This window comes from Brassica napus, chromosome C3 (genome assembly GCF_020379485.1).
Source record: "Brassica napus cultivar Da-Ae chromosome C3, Da-Ae, whole genome shotgun sequence".
In the NCBI taxonomy this organism is placed as follows: Eukaryota; Viridiplantae; Streptophyta; class Magnoliopsida; order Brassicales; family Brassicaceae; genus Brassica; species Brassica napus.
Window position 1 is genome coordinate 43,761,672 of NC_063446.1, and position 12,002 is coordinate 43,773,673.

Below are 12,002 nucleotides of genomic sequence, written 5' to 3' on the forward strand. Positions count from 1 at the left end.
CCAGGTCCATAGCTTCCTTCGTGGTTCTCAGCGACAAGTTCGTGGAGCAATTCGCCAGCAGCAGGGACCTGGAGAAAACCTCCGACAGCCTCCACGAAATCCAGCACCGAGCGGAACCCCTGCGAGGCTACATATCCCGCTTCAATCAAGAGAAGGTGGCTATCCCCGAATGTCGTATCCCCACTGCTATATCTGCTTTCAAGAGAGGCCTGCTCCCCGACGGAGACCTCTACAAGGAGCTGACCAAATATAAGTGCAAAACCATGGAAGACGTCCTATCTCGAGCCTAGGCGCAGGTAAAATGGGAGGAAGACGTCACCAACCCTGCCAAAGAACAAAAAAGCAAGATCCCAAGACGATCAGACCAGACCGAACCGAGCGAGACGAGAAATCCTCTCAAAGACAAGCTAGGGACTCTGGAAATCGAAACCGGGGCAGATACCAGAACCGGCCGATCAAGAAGGCAGAAGGGATGGCAGTGTCCACGTGGCCAGACATCTCTCACCTCTCCGTCTCAAGGCCGGAGCTGGTCAATGTTCCGAGACAGATGGGCCAACAGGTCAAGTGGCCTCAGAAGATGAAAGCACCCGACTCTTTCTGGAACCCTGGTTTCTGGTGCGACTTCCACCGAGACCACGGTCACAAAACGGAGGACTGCGTCGCACTAAAGATCGAGGTCAACGAGCTTCTTAGGAAAGGACACCTCAGGGAGTTCCGTTCTGAGAAGGCCAAGAGCCATCTAAGCAAGGAGACAACGGGTAAGCCCACTGAAGCTGCTCCCGTCTGGCCACCGCGACAGGACCGAGTGATCCATGTCATTTCGGGCGGTTCAGAAATCAGCGACATAAGCCATGCAGCTGCGAAGAAAAGCACCTGGAACGCCAAGCACGACCTAGTGGCAGCCAAGCCAAAACGACGAGATAAACTTCACGGCCAAGGAGCAGGAGAAAGTCCTTACTCCGCATCACGACGCCCTGGTCATATCGCTCACTGTAGCGAACTGCCTGGCAAAAGGATACTGGTAGAGAATGGAAGCTCCTGTAACTTCATCTTCCAAGCCGCATACAAGGACCTGGGGCTGGAGGAAAGCGCTCTAACTCGGAGGATAACCCCCCTTATAGGGTTCAGTGGGGAAGTCAAGCAAACCGCCGGGAAAGTAACCCTCCCCATATACGCCGAAGGAGTCAACATGTCAACCAAGTTCCTCGTTGTTGACTGTGACTCGTCTTACAATATGATCCTAGGACGGCCCTGGATTCACGGCATGGGGGTCGTCCCCTCGACTCTTCACCAAATGGTGAAATTCCCTACACCCTGGGGCATAAAGGCGATCAGAGGGGATCAGGAATATTCCCACTCCTGCTACCAGACCACGCTGAAAGGAAAGACCAAGGTCTTATAGCAATTACAGAGCAAACATCCGGCTCATCACACCGAGGAACCGGAGGTAGAGGAAATGGATGACGTGCCATTAACCGAAGGAGATCAGACCCGACATCTCAAGATCGGTTCCAAGCTGACCGAAGGATTGAGAAGAAGACTGATAGACTTCCTCAGGTCTAACTCCGACTGCTTCGCTTGGTCTCACGTAGATATGCCTGGGATCGATCCGGAAATCGTCATGCACAAGCTGCAGGTGGACCCCCTACATCAACCTGTCAGACAAAGGAGAAGGAAGTTTGCCCCCGAGAGAGACGCGATCATCAACGATGAAGTCAAGAGCCTTCTCGGCGCGGGGTTCATTCGTGAGGTGCAGTACCCAGAGTGGCTAGCCAACGTCGCCGTGGTCAAGAAAAACAATGGGAAGTGGTGAGTCTGCATCGACTTCACATACCTCAACAGGTCCTGTCCAAAGGACACCTTCCCACTACCTCATATCGAAAAGCTGGTGGACGCCACCGTGGGGCACCAGCTGATGAGCTTCATGGACGCGTTCTCCGGCTGCAATCAGATACTTATGCATCCGGAAGACCAGGAGAAAAAATTCTTCATGACGTCCAGAGGGATCTACTGCTACAAGCTTATGCCCTTGGGCCTAAAGAACGCAGGATCAACCTATCAACGACTGGTGAACATGATGTTCGCGGACCAAATCGGGAGAACCATGGAGGTCTACATCGATGACATGCTGGTCAAGTCCCTGGAGGCAGAAGACCACATATCTCACCTACAACAAGCTTTCTCCACCCTCAGGAAATATAACATGAAGCTCAACCCGGCTAAATGCTCATTCGGGGTCAGTTCTGGCAAGTTCCTCGGGTACATCGTAACCCACCGGGGCATCGAGGCCAACCCGGAGCAAATAAGGGCCATTCATTCAATCCCTTCCCCGAAGAACGTCAAGGAGGTTCAAAATCTAACAGGAAGGATGGCAGCCTTGAGCAGGTTCATCTCCAGACTCTCGGACAAATCTCACGCCTTTTTCGGAACTCTCAAGAATCCGAAGGATTTTCCGTGGACGGGAGAATGCGGATCCGCTTTCCTAGAGCTAAAATCGTATCTCACCACTCCTCTCCTGTCCAAGCCACTACTCGGTGAAGTTCTACTGCTATATCTAGCGGTCTCCGAACACGCCGTGAGCGCCGTCTTAGTTCGCGAGGAGGGAAACAAGCAGCTTCCAGGCTCATCCAATCGTGGTTGTTACCTCCTTCTATGTAAAGTTTGTCCTCCACAAACCAGAAGTCTCCGGACGCCTAGCCAAATGGGCCATGGAACTAGGGGAGTACGATGTAATATTTCGACCTGCCACGGCTATAAAGTCACATGTCCTAGCAGACTTTGTGGCTGAGTTCTCCTCTGCCTTGCTCCCAGCTTTGGAGCAGGAGGTACGCCTCCGAGACGAAATTAAGGAAGATGGAGAATGGATCCTACACGTTGATGGATCCTGCAACGTCAGAGGAGCTGGAGTGGGGATAGTGCTTACCTCGCCAACGGGGAACACAGCCTCAAGGGCCGTGAGATGCAACTTCAAAGCAACCAACAACGAAAGCGAGTATGAGGCCCTAATCGAAGGCCTAACTCTCCCCCATCAAATGAGGGCAGAGAACGTCCAGGTCTTCGGCGACTCTCAGCTGATAATCAACCAGGTACAGGGGGAGTACCAAGCAAAAGACGACAGCATGATCCAGAATCTGGCGGTCGCTCAGCGACTAATCAAGAAGTTCAAGAGCTGCAAGCTCAGTCAAATCCCCCGGGAACAGAATTCACAAACCGATGCCCTGGCTAATCTAGGGTCCGCCCATGAAACGAATAGCCAGATTAGTACCCCCTTGCTCGTGCTTCAATGGCCAGCTACCCTGGAGGAACCCCCGTCAGAGGAGGTCTCTGCCATCGAAGAAGGTGAAACCTGGATGACCCCCTTAATCCGGTACCTGGAGGCTGTCATCCTCTCGGAAGACCGTAGCAAGGCCAGAAAGATCAAGAAACAAGCCGCGAGGTACTGTATCTCCCAGGAGAAGCTGTTCCGGAGATCTTTCTCTGGCCCGTACCTGAGGTGTGTCACACCCCGAGAGGCCGCTAGAATCCTTGTAGAACTACATGAAGGAGATTGTGGATCCCACTCTAGCGGCAGAAGCCTGGTGCTCAGAGCCAGAAGGGCTGGTTACTACTGGCCCACGATGGCCGCCGACAGACAAGCCAAGCACTGCGACCAGTGCCAATGGCACGCTCCACTCTCCAAGCTTCCCCCGGAGAACCTCAAGTCCGTAAGCTCACCATGGCCTTTTAGAAAGTGGGGCATGGATATAGTAAGGAAATTCCCTATGGCGCCGGGGCAGAAGGTCTTCCTTCTGATAGTCACTGACTACTTCTCCAAGTGGGTCGAAGTAGAAGCACTCAGCCGCATAACAGATCTCCAGATCCGCAAATTCCTGTGGACCTACGTAATCACTCGCTTCGGGGTCCCCCATGATATCGTCACCGACAATGGACCCCAGTTCACTAGCCACAACTTCAAGGAGTTCTGCAAGGACTGGGGCATAAAACTAATTTTCGCCACACCCCGACACCCACAGTCTAACGAACAAGCCGAGTCCACGAACAAAACAGTGGTCAACATGCTTAAAAAGCGACTGAAGGGCTCTCACAGGAAGTGGGCGAAAGAACTACACGGAGTCCTCTGGGCCTACCGGACCACTCCCAAAACAGCAACAGGGGAAACCCCCTACTCGCTAGTCCAGGGCTCTGAGGCCATTGTACCTACAGAGATGCACGTAAGAATAACGGTCTCCGGATCTACCTCTCAGGAGGAGAATAACGAGCTGATGGCGCTAAGCCTCGACCTGCTCGACGAAAAAAGAGAGGCCGCTCGGCTGAGAAACTGGTCCTACCAGCAAGACGTCGCCAGGACGTACAAGAAGAAAGTCAGAACCATAACCTTCCAGCAAGGGGACTGGGTTCTACGATGAGCAGAAAAAATGACGGGGAAACTCACCCCAGGGTGGGAATGACCCTATAAGGTCATCGAGGTGCGGAGAGCAGGCGCCTACAGGCTGCAAGATAGTAAAGGTAAAATATAATCCAACTGCTGGAACGCCCTGCACCTCAAAGCCTATCATTTCTAATACGGTAACCATGATTTCTATACTACTATATACTATTTAAGCATTATGATTTCCTACTCCTATTTATGCTAAACGTCTCCGGACAAAGCTTATAATAAAATAGTTCCAACTATAAAAGCAGAGGGGAAATCATTATCCTTAAAGGCGCATACGAGCTGGATCAGGTCTCCAGAGACCTCCGATCCTGGCCAACCCTCACAAAAGTGGCACGACCACTGTGGCACGCCCACAAAGAATCAAAATGGATGAGACGTAAAGCAGGAATGGGTATGCGCAAGCCTGAGTATGCTGACAAAACTACCTGAAACACCTGTGCAGCCTAAGGCGCATCGGGGTCCCCAGAGTACCAATGTGAAAAGTACTTGTATCAAAACGCTACGACCTACACGATACAGGGAACACATGACATATATTCATTGCAAAAGTACTGTGATATACAGGGAGCAATCTAAATCCTGCTTCTCCAGACGTGGAAAGCAGCGTAAGCCTGGCACTTGGGTCATAACACCCACACCAGCACCATCTAAGCCTGTCAGTGACTTCTTGCAGAAGTAGAATACAGCATAGGAACTCGATAGTGGCCAGCTTCCGAGCGGCAGAATGCAAAATCCAAACAGGTACCGGTAGTAATCTTGCCTAGGAAGGCGGAGTTTGGTCCCTGCGAAAAACAAAACATTCAGGGTTCCCAAGGAACTCCGGGTCCTTATGCGAGCCCCCGATCTAAAGAGGAAACCCAAGGTTCCTATGTGGCCTCAGGGTTCCAAAGATAAAAAGAAGTAAGAACCCCTGTGCAGCCTAGGGCGCATCAGGGTCATTACAACTTCAAAGAACCTCCGGGTTAGAAACAGCGATCTCCGGATCCAAACCTCCGGGTTCTGACACGTCCTCAAAGGCCTAAATACAAATTTAGAAAAAAAAGATAGAACCCATGTGCAGCCTAGGGCGCATCGGGGTCATTACATCCCTAAAGAACCTCTGGGATCCCACACGACCTCAGGGTCCAAATATACCAGGGTCCCGATATGATCTCCAGATCTATATGAAAAACCATGTACGCTTGTACGACCTCATGGTCCAATCACAATCACAGAAACCTCTGGGTTCCAACCAACGATCTTCAAATCTGTCAGAGAATCTCTGGATTCCTACATCGCCTTCGGGCCCCAGTCTCGGTCCAAGGACCTAGAGAAGAGACCTCAGGGTCTCGAATAAAGACCTTCTGGTCAAGGAGAAACCTCCGGGCTCCTCCACGACCTCCGGGTCCTCATGCAACCTCCGGGTTACGAGATCATTCTCTAGACTCCAACAGTCCATATTCTAGCTCGAAAACCTTCTGATTTATAGACCATCTCCCTAGATCCCTTCATTCAACCTATGAAAAAATAGGAATCATAGACTACAAAGTCCCACTTCGATCGAGAAACAGGCGAAAAGATGTTTTCTTAAAGAAAAAGCATGCAACAGCAAGGAGTAAAATGGTAAACCATGAAGCATCATTATTCATAAAATCAAGGAGATGGTTATAAAGAGCCTTTATTCAAAAGAAAGCGACAAAAACCAAAGTCTCAAAAGATAAAGATCAATCAGAAAGGAGGTCCCGAGAACCGCGACCCTATACCAGATCTCGGGGTTGCAGCCTGGGATAAGCTCTCCGATCAATGGTTAAACCTTCCGGATAAAAACAGATGACGCCGATATTCTTCTTCAGGATTCCAATGATCTATGCGCTTCTCCAGCCATTCCTTCATAAGTTCCCACCTAGCCCAATCTCTCACTTGCTGAATTAGTAGGTCCCGACAAGCCATAATGTCCTGCACCTGGCAACGAAGAAAGAGTGCCTCGCTAGTCAATCTCCGATGAGCATCTACGAGAAGGTTTCGGTTAGGCATAATCTTGGTGCCTCTTGACGAGATAGAAGATAGACCCCCAGCCGATAAAGCAGCCATTGCTAGTCTTGGTGGAGGAGTATAAGAAAGACGTCGCTTCCGTGCTTTGACCTTCTGATACTCGTCATAGACAACCGATACCGGAGACCTTGCCATGTTCCCTGAAACAAAATGTATATATATATATATATATGAGAAACAAAACAAGATAGAGTCCTATCAGGTATTGAATTCCTCCAGACCCCAGGCAGGACACCGGCCTCTGGATCCCCGCTGGAAGGAACCCCGGTTCCTAGGATCCCCGCTGGAAGGAACCCCGGTTCCCCGCTACGAAGTACTCCGGGTCCGGTCCCCAAGACCGCCCCCTTCCCCCGGGAAAATGGAAACCTTCCGATAAAGAGAACCTTCCATATTTCCAAATATGGAAGAGTTTAACCTACTCCAACCGACTAAGGCCCGCCTTAGGAAGACTATATAAAGGGAACCTAAACCCTAAAGCAAGGGATCGACACTTCGAGACTTAGAGATTAGAGTTAGGCGATAAGAACTAGGGTTCTTACTCAAAACTGTTGTAGGTCCGGCTCTTTGATCTAATAAAACGTCTCTTTCTACTTTCTTACTTGCAAATCAATACAAACACAAGCCTTGTCCATTGTTCCGTGGTACTCACAAAGATCCTACACAAAAATCCCCTAACAACAACCTCAAGGGCCGTGAGATGCAACTTCAAAGCAACCAACAACGAAAGCGAGTATGAGGCCCTAATCGCAGGCCTAACCCTCACCCATCAAATGGGGGCAGAGAACATCCAGGTCTTCAGCGACTCCCAGCTCATAACCAACCAAGTACAGGGGGAGTACCAAGCAAAAGACGACAGCATGATCCAGTATCTGGCGGTCGCTCAGCGACTAATCAAGAAGTTCAAGCGCTGCAAGCTCACTCAAATCCCCCGGGAACAGAATTCACAAGCAGATGCCCTGGCTAAGCTAGGGTCCGCCCTTGAAACGAATAGCCAGATGAGTATCCCCTTGCTCGTGCTTCAGTGGCCAGCTACCCTGGAGGAACCCCCGTCAGAGGAGGTTTCTGCCGTCGGAGAAGGAGAAACCTAGATGACACCCTTAATCAGGTACCTAGAGGCCGACATCCTCTCGGAAGACCGTAGCGAGGCCACAAAGATCAAAAAACAAGCCGCGAGGTACTGTATCTCCCAGGAGAGGTTGTACCAGAAATCTTTCTCTGGCCCGTACCTGAGGTGTTTCACATCACGAGAGGCCGCTAGAATCCTTGTAGAACTACATGAAGGAGAATGTGGATCCCACTCTAGCGGCAGAAGCCTGGTGCTCAGAGCCAGAAGGGCTGGTTTCTACTGGCCTACGATGGCAGCCGACGCCGACAGACAAGCCAAGCAATGCGACCAGTGCCAAAGGCACGCTCCAGTCTCCAAGCTTCCCCCGGAGAACCTCAAGTCTATAAGCTCACCATGGCCCTTCAGAAAGTGGGGCATGGATATACGACGAGCAGAAAACACGACGGGGAAACTCACCCCAGGGTGGGAAGGACCCTATAAGGTCATCGAGGTGCGGAGAACAGGCGCCTACAGGCTGCAAGATAGGAAAGGTAAAATACAACCCAACTCCTGGAACGCCCTGCACCTCAAAGCCTATTATTTCTAATACGGTCTCCGGACCATGATTTCTATACTACTATATACTATTTAAGCATTATTATTTCCTACTCCTATGTATGCTAAACGTCTCCGGACAAAGCTTATAATAAAATATTTTCGAATATAAAAGCAGAGGGGAAATCATTATACTTAAAGGGGCATACGAGCTGGATCAGGTCTCCAGAGACCTCCGATCTTGGCCAACCCTCACAAAAGTGGCACGACCACAGTGGCATGCCCACAAAGAATCATAACGGGTATGAGACGTAAAGCAGGAATGGATATGCACAAGCCTGAGTATGTTGTCAAAACTACCTAAAACCCTTGTGCAGCCTAAGGCGCATCGGGGTCCCCAGAGTACCAATGTGAAAAGTACATGTATTAAAACGCTACGAGCTACACAATACAGGGAACACATGGTATATATTCATTGCAAAAGTACTGTGAAATACAGGGAGGAATCTAAATCCTGCTTCTCCAGACGTGGAAAGCAGCGTAAGCCTGGCACTTGGGTCATAACACCCACACCACCACCCTCTAAGCATGTCATTGATTTCCTGCAGAAGTAGAATACAACATAGGAACTCGATAGTGCCCAGCTTCCGAGCGGCAGAATGCAAAATCCAAACAGGTACCGGTAGTAGTCTTGCCTAGGAAGGCAGAGTACGGTCCCTGCGAAAAGCAAAATATTCCAGGTTCCCAAGGAACACCGGGTCCTTATACGAGCCCCCATCTAAAGAGGAAACCCAAGGTTCCCCAAACGATTCTGGGTCCTACGCATAAAATCTAAGGAAGAACCTCCGGGTTCCCCTATAGCCTTCGGGTTCCAATCAAAGATCTCAGGGTCTAAGGAAGATCCTCCGGGTTCCTATGTGGCCTCAGGGTTCCAAAGATAAAAAGAAGTTAGAACCCCTGTGCAGCCTAGGGCGCATCAGGGTCATTACAACTTCAAAGAACCTCCGGGTTCCAAACAACGATCTCCGGATCCAAACCTCCGGGTTCCGACACGGCCTCAAAGGCCTAAATACAAACTTAGAAAAATGGATAGAACCCTTGTGCAGCCTAGGGCGCATTGGGGTCATTACATCCCTAAAGAACCTCTGGGTTCCCACACGACCTCAGGGTCCAAATATACCAGGGTCCCGATACGATCTCCGGATCTAAATGAAAAACCCTGTACGCTTGTACGACCTCAGGGTCCAATCACAATCACAGAAACCTTCGGGTTCCAACCAACGATCTCCGGATCTGTCAGAGAATCTCCGGATTCCAACATCGCCTCCGGGCCCCAGTCTCGGTCCCAGGACCTAGAGAAGAGACCTCAGGGTCTCGAATAAAGACCTTATGGTCAAGGAGAAACCTCCGGGCTCCTCCACGACCTCCAGGTCCTCATGCAACCTCCGGATTACGAGATCATTCTCTAGACTCCAACAGTCCATATTCTAGCTCGAAAACCTTCTGATTTGTAGCCCATCTCCCTAGATCCCATCATTCAACCTACGAAAAAAAGAGGGATCATAGACTACAAAATCCCACTTCGATCGAGAAACAAGCAAAAAGATGTTTTCTTAAAGAAAAAGCATGCAACAGCAAGGAGTAAAAGGGTAAACCATGAAGCATCATTTTTCATAAAATCATGGAGAGGGCTATAAAGAGCCTTTATTCAAAATAAAGCGACAAAAACCAAAGTCTCAAAAGATAAAGATCAATCAGAAAGGAGTTCCCTCCGAGAACCGTGACCCTATAACAGATCTCGGGGTTGCAGCCTGGGAGAAGCTCTCCGATCAATGGTTAAAACCTCCGGATAAAAACAGATGACACCGATATTCTTCTTCAGGATTCCAATGATCTATGCGCTTCTCCAGCCATTCCTTCATAAGTTCCCACCTAGCCGAAGCTCTCACTTGCTGAATTAGTAGGTCACGGCAAGCCATCATGTCCTGCACCTGGCCACGAAGAAAGAGTGCCTTGCTAGTCAATCTCCGATGAACATCTACGAGAAGGTTTCGGTTAGGCATAATCTCGGCGCTTGTTGACGAGATAGAAGATAGACCCCCCAGCCGATAAAGCAGCCCTTGCTAGTCTTGGTGGAGGAGTATAAAAAAGACGCCGCTTCCGCGCTTTCACCCAGCGGAATCGCCAAGGAATTCCCATTATAAGCTTCGCCACTGCTTCTCCCGCGAAGGAAACCGGGCGAGACACATCTGACAAAGCAAGAGCTAAAATGTCAGGATGAAGCTCCCGAAAGGATGGTAAAATTCAAAACTCGAAAGAACTTACCCACGGTACGGCAAGACGTAGGGTAACCCACCGGCTCCTGAATCTTCACGAACACGTACCGGCTGTACCAACCATCCCCGAAGGGGTGACTACCCCTGACACCCCTCGAAGGTTCCTCGACCAGAGGGGCGCCATCACGAGATCGAAGGTGGTAGAACCCGTCTTTGTTCGCCAAAGGAGAAAAGTAATAAGAGTATAAAATCTCATCCACCCCGATGGAAAATCCATGGAGTTCTCCAAGTACTTAGATAGCCATTAAAGTCCTCCAGGTCAGAGGAGTAAGTTGAGAAGGACAGAAACCGAAGAAAGATGACACTTCGTCTATAAGAGAAGGAATAACACCCTGGAAGCCTTCTTCCAGGTATGTTTCATAGACAGCCACCTCACCCGCTCTGCCATCCGGAGCGCGTTCGAACTCGGTCGGACTCCTCATCCCCACTGAAGGATGAATCGCGTAATTCCTCCTCATGTTAGCCAGGTCCCCCTCTCGGATCTCCGAACGGGGACCGTCATCAAAGAAACAAGAACACAGCCTTCTCAGGGGCGCCATCGGAACCGCTTCACTATCAGCCTCCGGGACGTTCCCCCAAGATGGAATGAGGGATGAGAAAGGATCGGTGAAAGGATTAAGCGGCCCTGTCCGACAACCCACGAGTGAGGACGGAAACGAGAGCAGCTCGGGATTCATCTTTCTCAGCTAAGAATCAGCGCTAGAGTTGGGTTGAGGCCAGCTAGGAGGTATCGTGAATCTATATTTATATCCAGGTCATTTCCTTTTCCGCGGGATTAGAAAAGGAAAAAAGGATGTTTCCAAATATCCTGAAGAATCCTAGACGTAAATAATAAGCGGCGAAAAGGAAACCTGATCTCTGCAAAAAAAGGGGGAAACCTTTCCTACATAAAGGAAAGTGCACGTTTTTGAAAGAATAAGAAGAGCATCTAGTATCATCAACCGTACGGGCCCCAGCCCCCTCGGTCTATCCTCTGCACATCAGTGCATATAGCTCCTCTTCAGAAAACATCAGAGCTCCAGGCTACGCTGTCTCCAAAATGACATCAGAAGCCCAGAGCTTCCCATCTCCTACAAAGAAATCAGCGGTTCAATAGCACCAGACCCCGGTCTGAGGGAAACTGATCCTCCCCGGGGTTCAGAGTATGAGAAACTGGAGCGATTTCCTGCCTGAGGAAAGCCTGCTGAGAATGAGAAACTCCGGTTGACTTGAGTGCACAGGTTATTCCACGAATTCGATGACGAAATCGAGCAATGAGGGGAAAACTGTTGAGGAAAAATACTCAGGTACTGAATTCCTCCAGACCCTAGGCAGGACACCGGCCTCTGGATCCCCGCTGGAAGGAAACCCGGTTCCCAGGATCCCCGCTAGAAGGAACTCCGGTTCCCCGCTACGAAGTACTCCGGGTCCGGTCCCTAGGACCGCCCCTTCCCCCGGGAAAATGGAAAACTTCCGATAAAGAGAACCTTCGATATTTCCGAATATGGAAGAGTTTAAGCTATTCCAACCGACTAAGGCCCGCCTTAGGAAGACTATATAAAGGGAACCTAAACCCTAAAGCAAGGGATCGACACTTCAAGACTTAGAGATTATAGCT

General features: G+C 50.1%; 2 protein-coding genes across 2 annotated transcripts; both read left to right on the top strand.

Annotated features, from left to right (window-relative positions):
- Positions 1-301: 301 nt before the first annotated feature.
- On the top strand, positions 302-1,402 carry LOC125583098. Its single transcript, XM_048749661.1, has one exon. The coding sequence runs from the start codon at positions 302-304 to the stop codon at positions 1,400-1,402; it is 1,101 nt and encodes a 366-aa protein (XP_048605618.1).
- Positions 1,403-1,924: 522 nt separating this feature from the next.
- LOC125583099 lies at positions 1,925-4,406 on the top strand. The gene is made up of 2 exons (XM_048749662.1): positions 1,925-2,636; positions 2,680-4,406. Exons 1-2 carry the CDS (start codon positions 1,925-1,927, stop codon positions 4,404-4,406), a joined length of 2,439 nt encoding a protein of 812 aa, XP_048605619.1.
- The last annotated feature ends 7,596 nt before the right edge of the window (positions 4,407-12,002 follow it).